The sequence below is a fragment of the Nicotiana tomentosiformis genome, chromosome 1 (assembly GCF_000390325.3).
Source record: "Nicotiana tomentosiformis chromosome 1, ASM39032v3, whole genome shotgun sequence".
NCBI lineage: Eukaryota > Viridiplantae > Streptophyta > Magnoliopsida > Solanales > Solanaceae > Nicotiana > Nicotiana tomentosiformis.
Genome location: NC_090812.1, coordinates 113,515,852 through 113,535,880, shown reverse-complemented (window position 1 = coordinate 113,535,880; position 20,029 = coordinate 113,515,852). Strand labels below are relative to the sequence as shown.

Below are 20,029 nucleotides of genomic sequence, written 5' to 3'. Positions count from 1 at the left end.
TTTTTATATAACTTTTAAATCTATTAAGAATACAAATTATTTTAATTTTTCATTTTTAGCATTTGTTTGCCAAAAAAAGTTTCAAATCTTAAATGAATATAAATTATTTTCGACAACCTTTATCAATAAAAATGAAATATGATTTCTTTTACTTTTAAAAAAAGATAAATGTGAACTTAGAAGGTATTTTTTTAATAATAAATATTTAAATTAATGATTAGAAAATAAAGCTATTAAAATATGAATTGCTTTAACGGCTAAGAAAAAAAATAAAAAAAAGGAAGAAGCAATTTAATTATGAGAAGCTGCACATTTATATGAAAGCACATCATAGGTAATATATTTGAAAGCTTGGTAAATGAGAATAAGAGAAATGAAAGAGAATAGTATAAAAAAGATAGTAATATATTTGACAAAAAAATAAAATAAAAATTAAATTAGTTACCTTAACTTATAATTATAGAATAATTATTATCAACTTTCACTTCTTCCTTGAGAATCAGAGATATAACTGCATCCCTTATTACACTGAATTCCATGACGACTAAGCTATTAATTGTTCAAACAGACATATTAAACTATGTAATTATACACAATTACACATAAATCTATACACAATTACACATAAATCTAAGTTTTAGGTGGCTTTCCAAACATGTGTTTGGAAGTTGATGTTGTTTACTGTAAAATTTGCTTGATCTTTTTAATAGTTGTTTTTATAAAGAAAAAAAAGGGTTAAAGTTAAGTGAATCAAAAGATAATCCAAAACCCTACATGAGCTAGTTTGAATCGTGCGAGCCATATGAAAGTTTAAGACGGAAAATATAATGAATCAACAAGACAACGTTTTAAATATCATCCCAAAAGTTCTTTCTTTCATAGAACAACATAGAGAGACGGAGAGAGAGAGAAAGGTGCTTGAGTGTACTGGGCATGGTCCTTAGCTTCCTTGAGAAGCTACCTATAGAAGACAAGCAAAAACTTTTTCTATGATAATATCTTTCGACAGTGCAAAAAGGACTATTGAAAATGCGTTTATAGTTCAGCACGAAGCTCGCTGGATGATGTCATAGAGTTAGTGCGAATATGCTCCAGCTTGCGTCGGGGTCAGGGTCAAAGGAAAAAGATTTGTTGGATCCAGGGCCACCGGTCCACGAAGACCTTAATCACTTTGAGGTGGCACCGTCACTCCGAATAACTGGTTATCACAATATCAAATCCACCAGCTACGATACCATGAGTGCTAGAATTTTCTTAGGTACAGACTCTCACGTGTCACATTCCTATTGGTACAACTGACATGTCCGGATTTTTATCCCATACAGATGTAGAGTTTGAGAGATTATTATCTGTCTTTCGAAATGGACTCTGAATACTTTAGAAATAAAGAATATATTTTACAAAAGGAATGAAGAATATTGCAAAGTTGGGTTTCTATCAGAATAACTTGATAGACATCTATATTTGTTCGTGTTTGTCATCCCGATCTCTATATTCAATGAAGTTTCATTTAGACACTTGAACTCAGTCAAAACATATATTTTAAACCCTACGGCATTACGTGTTGCTCCTCACTTGACGTGGAGAAAATTTCATGTCCGCACCAGATAAATTAATGCCATAGCTGATCGTTCGCGAGTCGAACCCGCTCTCTTGCCACGCCTTCCACTCACTCGCTTGAGTCAGACTCAAGGATGTTTTGTAGAGCCCCTTGTCCTCATGTCCACTCCCAAGGATCCCCCATCCTCGGGTCCTGAAAAAGACAAACACACACACACACACACACACACACACACACACATATATATATTTCAAATCTATCCCCATCTTCCTATGCTGTCGGCGACCCTTATCACCGGAAACAACCGGAAAATCTCAGGGTCGCCTCCACCGTTTTGCTCTCTTTCCTTATTGCCAAGCACAATCTTAAACCCTAACTCATATATAAAACTCTTCAATTTTTATAAAAAAATTCTATCTTGCTCCATATTCTTACTCTCACTATTATAGGTAAAATTCATATCACCATAGTAATGTTGAAATTTATAGGCTTCCATAAAGTAACTCTCAAGTACAAAGATACAAAAGGGGAAACAACAACGAGCAAACCCCTTTGAAAAACCCATGACTACCATGGACTGATAGTCACGGTCGTAGAAAAAACCATCAGAAAAATTAATTCACATTTTCATGGCTTCTTGATATTTTTAGAAAATCTAACCCCTTTAACAAATTTGTTTATTTAGCTGTCCTAAAAGAAAATTCTTCTCCTTCTCATACTATACTTTCAATTTTGCTCCTGATTATCCACAAAGGGCAGAAGGGAAAAGAGGGGGTGGGAGGAGAGGTTACGATAGGAAGGAGGGGGAGAAGAAGATGGAAAAACCGGGGACAAGAAAGGTTGTTGGGATCTACATAAGCTCAGTCAATGGTTAGAAGGGTTTAAGACACATATTTTATCTCCCTTTTAGAGCGTGTAATCATTCATTTTTCTGACTCAGCAAAATAAATGACATAAGCTCAGTCAATGATTAAAAGTGTTTAAGACACATATTTTGACTGAGTTCAGATCCGAATAAAACTTCGTTTAGCACATAGATAGAGACGAAAAATACCACCAATTACAAGTATTTGTCATGCTATTCTGCCTTTTAACTTTTAAGTAAGGGAGAAGAAGAGAGTTGACAAGAAACTAGGAGGACAGAATAATAGAGGGGTATAATTGACCATAAATCTAGAAAACGCGCCGGACACTTGGAACTTTAGACTACGATTTTCTGACAGTAACGGGATTCCAGGCGTCCCACGACTCACGAGGAACATACATTACGGTTTACGGGTCGGCCCTTGCTTCTTGCAGAAGAAGAGACCATTTTTCAAAATATCTCTCATTCATTTCCTATTCGCCCGTTGCTGTTTGATGTGATTAAATCCTCTGCGCTCGATTCCAATTCCTTCCAACTTGGCTTCTCTTTCTCTCCTCTCTCTTCTCTCCAACCCTTCAATTCAGCAATTAATCTCTTTGTGCTGTTTGCTAGCAGATATTAGAGTTTGGAAAAGTTGCGAGACTGGATCAGAAGAAACAGAGTTCGCCAGAGGTGGTGAAGCCACCGATGGCGGAGTCTTCGCTGAATTTAGGTTCGGCGAGCTCATCTTCTAGTTCCGGCGAAGTATCCGTGTCCCTAGAGAAAGACACTGTAGATGAAAATGGCGATGGTAATGGTTGTGGTGCTGTTGCTGAGCTGGATAGCGGAAAAGTAGCTGGCGGTTCAGTTTCCAATGGCGTCAGTGACTCTTCAGGTTTTGTTTTTCTTTCTAACGGAAATTGTGTAGTTTACCGAGATGCTGTCTGAACAGGATTTGAAGTAAATAAATTCGGCCAGTTCCAAAATGTTTCAGTCTTTTGAATTTTGATCAATATTTAAATGTTTTTTTTTAAAAATATTTTTCGTACAGTTTCTGAGTTACATTTTAATACAAAAAATATTAACTTAGTTCTGGAATTGTCAACTTTATCAGTGATAAGCAAACATTGTGGAGCAAGTTTGAATAATTGAACTTAAGTGTTGTCATTAATTCAAGTCAGCGGAAACAACAATAATTCGTAGTACCAACATTCTACTTCTGTGTTATGTATAAACACACTAGAATGACTGTATGCATGTGATAGACGTGATCTAAAGTGAATTCTGATGCTTTTGAAGCAGGCCGTCCTGTATGCTAACTGTAAGTGTGTGATATATAATGCTAGGAACTGCTGGGATGGAAGTTGCAAGAGTAAATACAATGCCTCACGGAATTTTTAGTTCTGATAAATCAGAATCACATTCAGGTCATCTTAAGTTGGGGAGATCAAAAACCGAGACATCTAGACATAATAGTCAATTTGCTCAAGACACAGCAAAACTTTTTGATGACAAAATTAGTGAACAGCAGAAGGTATAATTCATGATGAAATCATCCTATCACATCATGTTTCATATTTATAATTTTTTTTTGTTTTGGTTTTGGCTTCTGGTAATCCTTTCTCTCTGCTCTCCATTACATTTACTATAACTTGTTAATTCTCCAATTTTTTACTTTTTTCTGTTATCTCTTCGTGGAAATTAGTTTCACTTTCTATCTAAATCACCTGATAAGATTTACCCATCTTGATAAGTTTTCATTTTCAGTGAAAAGCATGTTTTGTTATCATCTACAAGTAACATATATGGGGTGTCAAATGGGCATGTTAGGCTAAATTTGGATAGGTCAAAATGGGTTTAGTCAATAAATGGCCGTGACCTAACCCCGTCCAGATTATTTGCATCAAGATGCGTCGAGTCAATTTGGGCAAAACAATGGGTCATAAACCAACACCGTGCAACTCAAAACCATTCTGTCATTTTCTATACTTTTATTACTTAAAAACCCAAAAAGATCTATTCTTTTCTTGTAGAAAGATAAAGCGTGTGAAAGTGGAGAGTAGAAAAACATGTATAACAAAGTAAACAATGAAAAGAAGGTACAATTTTCTTATGGGATTTGGTTGCCCAAATTGATACAAGCTATTAGGTAGGTCAATTCGCACATTACTCTATTTGACCGATGAATATATTCTTAATGCAACTTGTCCAAACTTAGGCGAGTTAGGGGATTACCTCTTTGGGCTAGATTTGGCACCTTTAGAAAATCATACCATTTGGTTTAGTCATTGTTGATGTTTCATATTGTTGAATTTTTTGTCACCCAAGGATGGATAAATTGTTCACCTAATTTACATTATATCGATGCTTGTTACCCACGTAAAAATACTGCAGCTCAAATTGTTGAAGAGAATAGCTACTGTCAAAGATGATGGAACTGTAGAATTTGAGATTCCAGGTGACGTAGAATCCAGAGTGCTTGGAGTTGAATCTGAAAGTGTCTCTAATGAAGTTGAGGATGAGCCTCTTGATGCAACAGAACTGCAATATATTCCCCCAATACAGATTGTAATGCTTATTGTTGGAACACGTGGCGATGTGCAACCTTTTATTGCAATTGGCAAACGTTTGCAGGTATCTGACATCAATTTGCAATCTCAGATTCTATATCTGCAAGCTGTTTCCACATTTTACACTATTTACATATGTACTTTGTCATGTTAAATTGGTGAAACAGGCTTGCAACTCTTTGAGCAGGGTGTCTTTTTCTCTTTGACTTGACTTCTACATTGGAAACCTATAAGGCCACTTTTTTCTTTAACTTTCCAGTATCCTCTTTTTGTTATGTGTTACAGTCCTAGTCATTTCACTTTTACAGTTTAAATTTGTAATGCCTCTAATCATTTGGTGATTAAAACTAGAATTTTCCCAAAGCTGGAGAAAACCAGTGATCAAGAACTTAATGGCTCAGTTTGTGATGTTACCTTCCCTCTTTCTCATTTTTCTTGTTTCATACTAGTAAATTATACGGATTATTTATAAGACCAGGCCATTTTCTTTCTTATTAAATGGATTATGTCTCAAATTATGCTCTTCTTGCTATGAGATGCTCTGCTAAAAGTAGGAGCTGAAATTGAGATGGCATTGTCTTTTCGCTGATGGAACATTTGCGCTTGTAGCTGTAGTTTGTAACTCTAAATCTTAAAGCCATGGAGTTACGAAGCTACACTTTATTACAATGTCGATGGACACCCTTGATACCTGTAAATGCCAGTGTTCCCTCTGACTTGTATTAGGACGGTTATTTTGATTTTCTCTTGAGAACCCTTTCTCTTTGATAGGTCTTGAATTAATGGTGTTCCACTTTTGGTGGTCAATGGATTAGAAGAGCAGTTGTTTCCTTTGCAGTTGCAAACCTTTGCTTCTTATAATATGCTAATCTTGTCTAAGAAGCCGGATCTTATGATGATTTATCTCTTGCTTTATACTTGTCTACGATTGTTCATTGTCATAGCTAAAAGCGTTTCTTTTGGTCTATGCTAGTTTGTTGACAGAACTGCTGATGCAGGATTTTGGTCATCGAGTGAGGCTGGCAACCCATGCAAATTTCAAGGAGTTTGTCCTAACCGCTGGGTTGGAGTTCTATCCTCTTGGGGGTGATCCAAAAGTTTTGGCTGGATGTATGTTCCTAAGTTCCTGTTTGTTCTGAAACTGAACAATCTCATGTGGGTTTAGTGTCTTGCCTGTACTTTATCTAATACTCTGCATTTCTAGATGGATGTTTACTCTTTTAAATGTTCGCAAAACATTGTGTGTGATACAGTCATCATTTTCTTTGTAACTCAGTTAACCTGAAACAAGTGCGGGATAACCAACGTGTGATTGGTTAACATAGTTGTGGAAAACTTTGATGTTTAATTGTCATAAGAGAAAATTCATTACGTATATGCATTCATTAGTTAATGTTGAAAGACTACATCTGAATTGCTTGGAAGCGCTTCAATTCTTGTTGCCTATTAATAGTGATGGGGTTAACTAGTGTGATTCCTTTTGCATTTTTAAGGATCATATGTTAAACTTGGCTACCTGCTGCAAAGGGCTTTAAATCTCCAATCTGAAACCAAAACACGAAAAAGAAAGGAAAAAAAAAAGAAAAAACAATCTGAAAGAAGAAGTCCATCGTTAATTCTTTCTTATACTTGCTAAAAAGTCATTTGCTCTATTGGATAATCACTTTTTCCTTGTACAACTGAAGATTGAAAGACTTCATACTTGCACTTAGATTACTTTGCCTGTAAGAATCTTGTTTTGTGAATGCTATTGGGGCATACATTGAGGATTAGTATTATAGAAGAGTATAAGAATTGTTTCCATGCATCTTGCACATCAGCTGAAGTGCTTTGTTCTCTGGGTTTGTAGATACATGAGAATATGTGGTTTCTCTCTAAGCTGTTGCAAAGAATGTTTTTAGATGCTTGAATATCACTAATTACTGGTCGCTTCAAATTTCATCAATAGCGATGGGAGCATTTATTCGTAATAGTCATTAAGTTCAAAAGTTCTTTTTAGATTTGACTCAATTTTCTTTCTCTTGATTGTAGATATGGTTAAAAACAAGGGATTCTTACCTTCTGGACCCTCAGAAATTCCTGTTCAGAGAAACCAGTTGAAGGATATTATAAATTCTCTACACTCACCTTGCATAGAACCTGATAAGGATACTGGGGTACCCTTTAAAGCAGATGCTATTATTGCTAATCCTCCAGCATATGGTAAGAATAGTAATTTGTTCATTCTGTACCATTTTACTTACTCATTTCCTTGTTAATACGCATATTTAGATGCTTTTCATTCCTATTCTCATTATAGCTAATTTTACCTTTTTGCTGATTGTTTTGTGAAGTGATTTGCATGATGATTTCTTTAGAAAATACTACAACAACAACAACCCAGTAATAATCCTACTAGTGGGGTTTGGGGAGGGTAGAGTGTACGCAGACCTTACCCCTACCCCGGAGGGGTAGAGAGGCTGTTTTCGGGAGACCCTCGGCTCAGAGACAAAAGATCTGTAATAACAACAGAAATCAGGCAAATAATATCAGCACCGTAAGAGACAACAAATAAGTGGAAGGACAATAATTATGGTAATAATAAAAATTGAAAATAAAAATAAAAATAAAAATAGTGTGATAAACCAAAGTCCTAGACAAAACACTATCAGACTAGCCGGAACAACGAGGAAAAAAACGCTCAACTACCCCCTAACCTACAACCCTAATGCTCGACCTTCTAACCTCCCTATCTAGGGTCATGTCCTCGGAAATCTGAAGTTGCGCCATGTCCTGCCTGCCTGATCACCTCGCCCCAATACTTCTTAGGCCGCCCCTCTACCTCTTCTCGTACCTATTAAAGCCAACCGTTCACACCTCCTAACCGGGGCATCTAGGCTCCTCCTCCGCACGTGCCCGAACCATCTAAGCCTCGCTTCCCGCATCTTGTCGTCCATGGGAGCCACGCCCACCCTCAGTTCATGGGAGCCACACCCACCCTCTCTCGAATATCTTCATTTCTAATCTTATCCAGCCTAGTGTGCCCGCACATCCATCTCAATATCCTCATTTCGGCTACTTTCATCTTCTGGATATGAGAATTCTTGATTGGCCAACACTCAGTCCCATACAGACTCTCTCGAATATCTTCATTTCTAATCTTATCCAGCCTAGTGTGCCCGCACATCCATCTCAATATCCTCATTTCTGCTACTTTCATCTTCTGGATATGAGAATTCTTGACTGGCCAACACTCAGTCCCATACAGCATGGCCGGTCTAACCACCGCTCTATAGAACTTACCTTATAGTTTCAGTGGCACCTTCTTGTCACACAGGACTCCAGACGCTAACCTCCATTTCATCCACCCCACCCCGATACAGTGCGTGACATCCCCGTCGATCTCCCCATCTCCCTAGATAATTGACCCTACGTACTTGAAACTCTCTCTCTTAGGGATGACTTGCGAGTCAAGTCTCACCTCCACGTCCGCTTCCCCTGACACATCGCTGAACTTGCACTCCAAATATTCCGCTTTGGTCCTACTCAACTTGAAATCTTTAGATTCCAGGATCTGCCTCCATACCTCCGGTCTCTCATTAACGTCGCCTCTCGTCTCATCAATCAGAACTATATCATCAGCGAACAACATACACCATGGCACCTCCCCTTGAATATAGTGTGTCAGTGCGTCCATCATCATCGCAAATAAGAACGGGCTGAGCGCAGATCTTTGGTTTAACCCCATAACTACCGGAAAAGGCTCCGAGTCACCTCCCACAATCCTAACCCGAGTCTTAGCTCAATCATACAAATCCTTTATCGCCCTAATATAAGCTACCAGCACACCTTTCACCTCCAGGCATCTCCAAAGAATGTTCCTAGAGACCTTGTCATACTCCTTCTCTAGATCAATAAACACCATGTGCAAATCCCTCTTCCTATCTCTATACTGTTCCACCAACCTCCTGATAAGGTGGATAGCTTCCGTAGTAGAACGATCCGGCATGAACCCGGACTGATTTTCTGATATAGACATCGCCCTCCTTACCCTCCCTTCCACCACTATCTCCCAAACTTTCATGGTATGACTTAGTAACTTAATACCCCTATAGTTGTTACAACTTTGGATATTCCCTTTGTTCTTGTACAACGGGATCATCTTACTCCACCTCCACTCATCTGACATCCTTTTCGTCCTGAAAATAACATTAAACAGCTCAGTCAACCACTCCAAGCCTTCTCTACCCACATACCTCCAAAATTATATTGGAATCTCGTCTGGTCCGGTCGCTTTGCCCCGGCTCATCTTACGCATTGCTCCCACGACCTCCTCCACCTTAATACGCCTATAGTACCTAAAGTCTTGGTGACTCTCGGAGTGCCCCAATTCCCCTAACACGATGTTTCCGTCTCCCTCTTCATTCAGAAGTCTATGAAAGTACGACTGCCATCTCTGTTTAATTTGGGCCTCTTCCATCAATATACGACCTTCCTCATCTTTGATGCACCTCACTTGATCCAGATCACGAGCCTTCCTCTCTCTCGCTTTGGCCAGCCGAAGTATCTTGTCCCCACCATTACCCCCCAGTTCCTCATACAACTACCCAAACGTAGCAGTCTTAGCCAACATGACCGTTAATTTCACCTCCCTCCTAGCTTTCTTATATCTTTCTCTATTCGCTCTCCTCTGCTCCTCGTTGGTGCTCTCCACTAACTTAAGGTAAGCCGCTTTCTTTGCTTCTACTTTACTCTGGACCACGTCATTCCACCACCAGTCGTCTCGGTGCCCGCCTGAGTATCCCTTCGAGACCCCTAACACCTCTATCATCGCCTCCCTTATACAGTCCACCGTCGCTGTCCACATAACGCTGGTATCCCCACCACTCTTCCAGGCTCCCATAGCCGCCAACCTCCCCTCCAACTCCTGCGCATTATCCTTAGTTAAGACTCCCCACCTGATCCTCAGTTGACCCCGTACAAACCTCTTTTTCCTCTTTATCAAAATACCGACGTCCATCACCAAGAGCTTATGCTGTGTCGCGAGGTTCTCACTCGGGATCACCTTACAATCCTCGCACAACCCCTTATCACACCTCCAGAGGAAAAGATAATCAATCTGAGTCTTAGCCACCATACCCCGGAAAGTAATCAAATGCTCCTCCCTCTTCGGAAAAATAGAGTTCACGATCACCAACTCAAAAGCTCTAGCGAAATCCAACAGTGAAGTATCTCCTCCGTTCCTAACCCCAAAGCCGAAGCCACCGTGCACCTCACCATAGCCACCAACAGACAACCCAATATGCCCATTGAAATTCCCTCCTATAAATAACTTCTCCGTAGGCGGAGTACCTCGCACCATCTCATCCAACGCCTCCCAAAAGCGCCTTTTAACCTCCTTGTCCAAGCCCGCTTGCGGCGCCGTAAGCGCTAATGACATTCAGAGCCTCCAACTACTAACTTAATCGTCATCAATCTGTCACTCACCCGCCTAACCTCTACCACTGACTCTCTAAGCTCCCTATCCAACAAAATACCCACTCCTTTCTTGCCCTTCACGCCTCCGGAGTACCACAACTTATACCCGTCGGCATTCCTCGCTTTCGATCCTACCCACCTAGTCTCCTGAGTACAAGCTATACTGGCCTTCCTTTTTTGGAGAATCGTCGCCAGCTTTATAGACTTACCCGTCAATGTCCCTATATTCCACGATCCAATTCTCAACCTATAGGCGCCCTTGTTCCCCTTACCCCCTCTGGGCCCTGTTCCACCCCCTGACCCTTGTCCTAACCCCCGCTTGGCCACCCGCCCTCCCCGAGGATATGACCCTACACTGCCATTACAAACCACATCCGCTATACCTACGGAAGTCTATGAAAAAATAGGAATATAGGTCCACTACTAAAATGACTATACTAATTACGTACTACTACGGAAACAGATCAACTAACACAGGAGAGAGAGATACAGGAGCCGGGAGGTACCAATTCCCGCAAATATAACTTGGACTTTCGATTGGTATACTCCCGATGCTGTGGAACCCGATGTTCTGCTGTTGTTCCTGCCAACCGACCTGCTCTGCTGCTTTTGCGCGTGCGCCTCCCTCCCGTCACCAAACAACCAGAAAAATGGTACCTGCAGCACTCACAACACACCACTCACAACACACCACGGGACCAAGAAAAATAGATGATGGTAGGGCTGTCACCTTCACCACTGGTGGTACACGGATCTGGTGGTGGCCCAATTGAACTCGCTGGACCGGACTAATGTCACCGGAGAACAGTGACGGAGCAGAGACACAACGGACAGAGAAAGGTATAAAGAAGAGAAGACAGAAGGAACGGCGCCGGCGTGGGATGGTCGCTGGTCTGCTCGTCACGCCGGAGCTGGCGTCAGAGGAGTTTGCCGGTGCTGGAGGGCTCGCCGGAAATCTTCTGCTAGGTTAAGAAGGGGGAGAAGAGGAAAGGGGAAGAAAGAGAGGGGGGTGGAGAGTTATAGTAGAGAGAGAGGAGAGAGAGGGGGGGGGTGTGGGGCTTACCTGGACTGCCCGTCATGCCGGAGCCAGCGCTGGAAGTAACGGTAAAAAAAAAGTGTCGAAGAGAGAGAAAGAGATATAAGCTCGTAAGAGAGAAGAGAGCATCTATCCACATCGTGCACGATTTCTTTAGAAAATCCGAGTCTTTATAACCCATAAATGAAACGAAACCCAGAAATGAAATGGAAGATTTTGCTCCAGCACTTCACAGATTAGGCTAGTATTTTCAGCCACATAGTCTCCGAAAACATTGTGCTTTTCTCAACTTTGGCAAGGGGAAATAAGATAATTCTCAGCGAGAATCCTAATTATATTACCTTACGAAGTAGTGAGCTCTGCTCCTGTAGTCAAGCTTGTGGTCTGCCTTTTACTTTGCCATGTACAACAACAACAACAACCCAGTATAATCCCACAAGTGGGGTCTGGGATTATAACTTACTATCTCAAAGAATTGAGGGTATGATGTACGCAGCCTTACTTTGCCATGTGCGGAAAAAAAATTCAGAGAGTATTTCTTATTTGTATAATGTAGTCAGTGGAGAAGAGACTGACTCCTACTTCATTGGGAAATCTTTTACTATAACTTACTATCTCAATGAATTGAGTTATTTCTTGCACTGTATCGTATATACTAAAATTGTTAGCAGGACGTAGGAGATTGTGACCAGATTTTTATGCTCCATTAGTGTTCATTTAGAGTCTATTTTGATATATAGAAAAAGTACCATTCATATTATCTGGCAATTGGTTTTGGTTAGTAACTTTGATGACCCATGAAGTGTAGTTAGATATGTGAAAATTCATTTAAACTTGGAAATTTTTCTTTATTTAAGCATATACTATAATATATTTTACTTTCAGATCCGTAAATATAGCAATTCTATTTAAGGACCAGAAAAGCTGTCAACTCTGTGTCATTTTGTTTGAAGCGTAGTTGTTGAATGGTTACTTTCACAATTGACCTGCAAAAATTTTAGCCAGCTCACTAAAGGTTTTGGAATGGATCTTGAGGGTGGTTGTGTTGGTTTTCGGCTAATAGAGTTGATTCTAGGTTGATATTCGACGTTCATGCTTGTCGGGCATGATCTTATAAGTGAAAAGGAAACAGTTTCCAATTTTACTAGGATGTGCTAGATGTGTTCTGTATGCTTGGCTTAGTTTTCTTGCCTCATAAAATACCATTTCAACTTGTCTTGGAGGACTCAACTCCAGTCAAATTTCTGTTAGTAATGGCTTGTCAAGTTCATTTCGGACTTTGATGGAGGTTCTTCTCAAAGCTTTTATGCTAATCAAATACATTGGATGTACGTGCTTGTGGGAATGGTGAAATAATAGTTTCTATTGCTAACCTGGAAATCTTAATTTCAGGGCATACACATGTTGCAGAAGCACTGAAAATCCCAATTCATATTTTCTTTACAATGCCATGGACGTAAGTCTTGCTTGGGTAATGGAGAATTACGAAGCTATTTCGTTATTCATTCTATTCATTTCTATTTACATGTCCTATTGAAAAGTTAGATCTGGACTTTATGTTAGTAAGTAAACGCTATTTTCTTTTTGTACCAGGCCAACTAGCGAATTTCCTCATCCATTGTCCCGCGTTAAACAACCTGCTGGATATAGGGTGAGTTGGATTCTAACATCTGCACTTTGCATCTAGTGTTGCCTTTTCCTTTGACATTGCCTTGCTCCCTCCCCTTTCCCACCCCACCCGACTAAAAAGATAAAAAGCGAAGGTTGTTTTTTGTTTACATTTGCTCTTTTTGAATTGTGCAGCTATCGTATCAGATTGTTGACTCCTTGATTTGGCTAGGAATACGCGATATGATAAATGATACCAGGAAAAGAAAACTGAAACTAAGACCAGTCACATATTTAAGCGGTTCTCAAGGCTCTGAGTTGGATATCCCACATGGATATATTTGGAGTCCTCACCTTGTACCTAAACCAAAAGGTAATTATTCTTCAGATGTCTGTTAATCTGATAGAGGAAGTCCTTTAGCTTCCCGGCATTAACTTAGAAGAAATTTGTATTCCCTAAGTCTTATCAGATGCATTCTTGTTTTAAAAGTCGCAACTTTTTCTTTATATAGTTCCACTTTTGCAGATTGGGGACCTACGGTTGATGTGGTGGGATTTTGCTTCCTCGATCTTGCATCGGGTTATGAACCTCCAGAATCACTAGTAAATTGGCTGAAAGCTGGTCAGAAACCTATTTACATTGGGTTTGGTAGTCTTGTGAGTTACCGGATCCTCATTTTTGACCATATTTTCTTTCTACTCATTCATCTTCTCCTCTTTCCCCCCATCTTCGCTTTAAAAGAGAAGTAAAATAAAGAAACTAAAAGTTTCTCTCCATGTTTCCATAGATTCCTTCTTTGCTTGTCCCTGAGAATTTTGAGAAAAAAGCGGAACGGTGTCTCCTTGTTTCTAGTACCCTTGCAGTTTACACCTTGTGATTAGTTATCATTGTCAAATTTGAACTGTGAAGCAAATTTTGTACCTGTGACTGCTAAAATAGCTATATGTAGAATGTCCTATTCTATGCTCTACTCTTTGAACTCATTTTTTGTCTGAAACATCAAATTCCTGTCAAATGTTATCCTAACAAGTGTTATATCAAAAAGCTATTTAAAACAATTGCAAATTCTCTAGGAAGGGATCTGTGTTAGCATTTACATACAAATTACATTCGTTGTCTTCAGATATAATTTAGATAATGCTAAATATTGGTCAAACTATAGTAGTGCTACATTTGATATACTTAATGTTTTGATATCTCAGAGTCCAAGCTTTAGATTTCTTTAGTATCCATCTCTAACTTTAACTTATTTGTACAATCTCAGCCTGTTCAAGAGCCAGAGAAAATGACCCAAGTAATTGTTGAAGCCTTAGAACTCACTGGACAAAGGGGGATCATCAACAAAGGCTGGGGTGGCCTTGGCAATTGTAAGTTCTCATTTCTGGATTTAGGAATTCTGCTTATTATTCTAGTGTAAGAATAGGCAGTTTATTTATTTATCTTTTTATTTACTTTTGTGTATGTAACTCATGTAATTTTATAGGTGGAACTCAGCTAATACCTTTTTTTTGTTCTGTACCCAGTGGCTGAACCAAAGGATTCTGTATACTTGCTTGATAATTGTCCCCATGATTGGCTTTTCTTACAATGTTCTGCAGTGGTGAGCCTTTTGCTATATTTACATCTTTCCTGTTACTTTTAGCTCTGCAGCAATAAGGATACGAAGTTCAAGGAATATAGGATAAGGCCACAGGACAAAACTTGGGGCAGAGGGTGAGGGTTGAGGCGGACTGCAAAACGGAGGACTGACAAGTGATTTTCAATATTGACTTAGTTTTATTCATTGGTTATCCATAGTTTTTATGTGGGATTATCAATAAGGACTTTGGTTTTATTCATCGATTACCCATGGTATCATGTTATTAATTAGTTAATACTGTATGCGTCATGAGTTCTTGACTATTAGAGTGGAATGGCCTGGGCTTGAAACATAAGATGCTGTGACATGACTTTGGGCTTGTGTGCGTGTCATTGGCCACTTTTTCATAGTGTCTACAGCTTTTGACCACGTGTAGTTCTCTGATTATGTTCCATATGTTTCCCGCTTTCCCTCCCTTTGTACTTATAGATGTGTGAGTATGTGTCAGTTTGGTGGGTTTATTGACCAAACATAATCCCACACTGGGTTGTTCCAGCCATCAGCTGGAAAATATTGGTTAGATCCAGGACCAAGTGGTGCCAACATGCAACGTTAATGTAACAACAATTGTTTGGATTAGAATGTTTAGTAAGCCTGGTGGCTGCGTTAGACTAAGTAATTTTGTTTATGATGTTTGTGCTAAAAAGAGCAATTTGATTAACTGTTTTCTCTCATCACAACTATTTTACTCTTGTCAAGATCCGAGATTGAAGTGCTGCCTCTTTCCCGGTGTCCTGTCTATTATAAAAAGATAGGTTACTTCTTTGTAAGTTCAGTTCAAGTGAAGATTTTATGCTGCTTGGAGTTGCAGTTGGGTGGGGAAATTGGTGGCTTGGTACTTTTTTGCAACTGCCAAATACACTATTGCTTCATAAGGGCCACTCTCACTAGTCCTCATTCAATTGAAAGCTTTAACAAACTCCCTTTTATGTGCTTTGTATTCGAATTATCCAAGCTTAGCATGCATATGATAAGTGAAATGGCCGGTTTTCTCTTTCTTTCCAGGTGCACCATGGGGGTGCTGGAACAACGGCTGCTGGTCTTAAGGCTGCGGTGATGTTTCCAGCTACTTCTGTTTACTCTCGTTTCCTTGTGCTTATTTGGCTAACCGTATCTTATCAGTATTTTTGGATTACAGTGTCCAACAACTGTTGTCCCCTTCTTTGGTGACCAGCCATTTTGGGGGGAAAGGGTGCACGCTAGAGGTGTAGGCCCTCCACCTATACCTATTGATGAATTTTCACTTCCTAAGCTGGTTGATGCAATTAATTTCATGCTTGATCCTAAGGTACTTTGCTGTTTATTTTTGTCGCATGTACTGAATTGCTTGCTGAAGTTATTGAAGAGCAAAAGTATTTTACTATGAAGTTAGCCCATATCCTGGAGTTTAATTTGCCAAAGTTATGTTCAAAGGGCCTTTTGGGTCTTAGTTTCTTACTGCATTATCCTCTAGATAACTAGAAACTTGAGAGTAATGGTGAGGTTATCAATTCAAATGGATATTCCTTGTTTACCGAATTGAAAATTTGTTCCTTTCTATTATTTTTTTTATTTTGAAGAATTTTGGATGTTTTGGAAACTTGAGAAGGTGGAATTGTTTCTCGAAATGAACTAGTGAGATAACGCACAGGTAAAGGAGCGTGCAGTTGAGCTGGCTAAGGCGATGGAGAATGAAGATGGGGTCACTGGAGCAGTAAAAGCCTTCTTTAAGCATCTTCCACGCAAAAAGCTTGACCCTGATCAAATAGCTGCAGCACCAAGTTTGTTTTCTATAAGAAGATGCTTCGGTTGTTCCTAGATCTCAAAGTGGATAAAGATATGAAATTGGCTCTCTGTCACTATTAGCTATACCTTGTTCCTGTAATTATAGAATATTTTTATATACACCCAATTGGCCTCTCCTAGCCAGAACCTGTTATTATTCCATATAACACACTCAATTTCCTGTTCATCATAAGATGAATCAATGTTGTAAATGACAGTTTTAAATTGTCCTAGTAATGTTTTAAGACTTCTTATCATGGGATGTCCTTGCATTTTAGGAGAATGTCTTTTCCAAAATTAGAGTGTGTTTATGTTTTTTTACCCTCCTGATCTGAATCTGGAAAACAGTTTCCTTTGCAAGATTTTCTGGTTGCTCAGGTGGGCTTAGTTTGTTGTAAAATTTATAGCAGCATGCCATCGAGAAAGTACAATTTCCAGAAAAGTAACGATGAGGACAAGGAGGGGTTCCGTAACTATCCTGTATTTGTTATTCCCAAAGCTCTGCGAACTAGCTTTCAGTTGTTGGCTTGTTGCAGCATTTAATAGAAAGAGTTGCACTTGTATTTGAATTATTTTTCCTTCTTATTTACACAGTATAATTTTATCATTTCGGCACCGGTGCGAAGGTGGACAACTGTCAACGCACTTGTAATAACTATATGACTTTAATTTGTTGGCTGAAAAAACTTTTGAGAATCGCCACGTCCGTGAACACATGGACCACTGTTTTTATTGTTTGTGTATGTGGGTGCTGACATATACGTGAAATCCCAAGACATGCAGCCAATGGATGGAAGGAGGACAAGTTGCATATATAGCCATTGGCGGTGGATGTCAGATAGTGATGCAGGGAAACAAAGAGAAGAACTAGTTGCTCTTTTTTTCCCCATCACTATTTATTGAAAAAAGCAGTTTTAGGGCAGTCGTAGGCCATTATTCAAAAACAAGAGAGATGATAAATCAAAAAAAGAAGGCAACGACCATAATTCTGACCCAATCCTCTAGTGTGGCTAGCTTTTGTCAGCTAGGAAACCATTGGAGAGAACAAGCAGCACTAGCTTTTGGGCATAGTAATAACTTAATAGTATTACTTTTGAACAGTAGTAGTGAATCTAGACTAAACACAAGACAGAACTCATAACATCTAATTCGAACTCTATATGAATAGCTCAGGTTCTATTTACGTGTACAAAATTAGCACAAATATAAAGAACAAAATTCATATTGAATTGGCCATTGTTTTTTGATACAAAAGTATCTTTTATTTGTCAGGCTAACACAAGTTGTACTTACAGGAGAACCAAAAAAGTCAATTCTTTATCAAGAATGTACTTCACACAGCAAGCTTTATGCGCCTATATTGCGATATTGAGCATCACTTGAGCAATTCTATGGGGGCTATATAAGATTGTTTTTTCTTTAAAACTAAGCTCTTCCCCACAAAAAGGGCAAAGTTTACTAATTTTATTGAATAGAAAAGCATAGATACTTGCAAAATTTAGGAGACTTTTTTTAGAGAGTTTCATATTTTTTTGGGTGAGAAAAAAAAGACAAAGAAGTGAAGCTAATTGAAGAGCACCTGCAGTAGAAGTTGTCAGAAGGGGTGGGAGGCAAGATTCAATTAACCAACCCATACAACATAAGTCTGCTGAGTTCTGATCTAACCAATCTCTTCCATTGCCTCAGCATGCAGAATCATCATATTGGAGGACACTTAGCTTTCTCCCCACTTATCCTCTTCTTTTACTACTACTACTACTACTCAAATTCTCTCTCTTATATCTCTTCTCTATATTCAGTTCCCCAAGCCCATACACCCCTCTTGTGCCTGTCCATTTGCACACTTTTTAATACTCCACTTCATTATTTCTGTCTTCACATTTCCCAAGCTCAGTTTCTGAACTTAAAGTGTATCTCTTCCCACCTCTTTTTTTTGATCATTTCATAAGTAGTCATAACTCATAACCCTCAAGTTCAAAAAGTCTCTATTCTTGTTTCTTTCTGTTCTCCTTAATTTCTTCCTCTCTGTTCTTCTCCTCCAACTCAAAGCAAGTCGTCTTCATTTTTCTCAAGGTTTGTATGTACTTCACCATAACTTTATTTCATTATTCCACTTTTATTTGGAAGTATATTTTTAGTCAAGCTAGTACGTTTACTTTAAAAATCATATATATGCAAGGGCAAAGCTACCTGAAGTGAAGGAGTTTAATTAAATCCCTTTGCCGGAATAGGATAAAATAATCTTTTTGTATATATATAAATTGTTGAATCTTCTTGACATAGATTCATATCTTAAATTTTTCCCTCCGAGATTACTGGTCCTATGTTTTATAGGAACCTTTTAGTCCTATCCAAGATTTATATCCAAGTTTGAAGATAACAAAAAATTCTTCTAATTTTTTTTATTTTTTATATGTTGACTTCAACTCATGATTAGGGATTGTAGTGCAGAAGTAGTTGTTTCTTTCATTATTCCAGAACCTAGTCATTCAAAGTTCTTCTTTTATATCCCTAACTAGGTTTATTGATATTTTTACTTTTCAGATATGGAGAGTGAGAAAGTAAGCCATGTCGTCCAACCAAATAATTCAGAAGACAACAACACTAGGTCATTCCCATGTTTATATTGTTCAAGAAAGTTTCATAGTTCACAAGCTTTAGGAGGCCATCAAAATGCTCACAAGAAAGAAAGGACAGCAGCAAGAAAGAACAAGAGAATTATGTCATCTCATCATGATCATTATGCTGCTAACTTCTCTTCAGTACTTCCACAAGCACCTCTTGTTTTTGCACCTAACCATCCAATTGGTCTTATAAATCATCCTTCTCTTTACATAACTGCTCATGCAGCCAACTTTTGTCAGTTTCCAGCTGCTCAGCAGCAGCAATTTTCTACTAGTAGATTTGGATCAAATGGCGCACCAAGATTTGAAATTAATGCAATGGCCTATCGAAATGGGAATTATTTGAGTAATAGTAATCCGTATGTGTATGAAGGGGATGAACAAGGTTTCCCAAAATGGCAAAGGAGTATTAGTCAAAGATGCAACAATAATGATTTCTTTCAAGAATGTGAAGATGATCTCAACGTACCAACTTTTGTTAAGGACCATGAAAGGGATAGAGATCAGAAGCTTGATTTGTCACTCCATTTATAGTTTTTTTTCGCTTTTTTTAATTTTTATTTAGAATGCACATCACTTCTCTCCTTTTTGTAGTCTTAATGATATATCATAGTGTCTGGTGCATTCTGATGCCTAATCTAATTGATGCTTCTTCTAAAGCGCACCGCATTGGTCTGCTCGCAACATTCTATCTTTCAAACCCAACGTATTTGATGTTATTTAACGTGCAATAACTCCTACTTATGTCTATTATGATTTATGAATCTGCACTTTAAGAGCGACAGACTTGTTGGATTTTATATTAAATTTGGCTTTGTACTACAGTTAGCTATGCCAAGAATTTCCGAGAAATTCCAAAAATTCTTGTTATATCCTCAAATGATGGATAAGAATATTTTCAGAGCGAAGTGCAAAATATATTTAC

The 20,029-nt window shown here is 38.7% G+C and overlaps 1 protein-coding gene and 1 non-coding gene across 2 annotated transcripts; both read left to right on the top strand.

Annotated features, from left to right (window-relative positions):
* The first annotated feature begins 2,647 nt into the window (after window positions 1–2,647).
* LOC104104223 (sterol 3-beta-glucosyltransferase UGT80A2-like) lies at window positions 2,648–16,737 on the top strand. Its single transcript, XM_009612246.4, has 14 exons — window positions 2,648–3,300; window positions 3,752–3,939; window positions 4,800–5,039; window positions 5,974–6,085; window positions 7,007–7,177; window positions 12,861–12,924; window positions 13,062–13,119; window positions 13,272–13,449; window positions 13,603–13,733; window positions 14,342–14,444; window positions 14,601–14,677; window positions 15,722–15,769; window positions 15,855–16,004; window positions 16,347–16,737. Exons 1-14 carry the CDS (start codon window positions 3,114–3,116, stop codon window positions 16,512–16,514), a joined length of 1,875 nt encoding a protein of 624 aa, XP_009610541.1. The 5' UTR covers window positions 2,648–3,113; the 3' UTR covers window positions 16,515–16,737.
* A 1,681-nt stretch (window positions 16,738–18,418) lies between these two features.
* On the top strand, window positions 18,419–19,763 carry LOC104104224 (uncharacterized). Its single transcript, XR_011408205.1, has 2 exons — window positions 18,419–18,553; window positions 19,025–19,763. It is a non-coding gene; the product is annotated as an uncharacterized protein (transcript).
* Window positions 19,764–20,029: the final 266 nt, after the last annotated feature.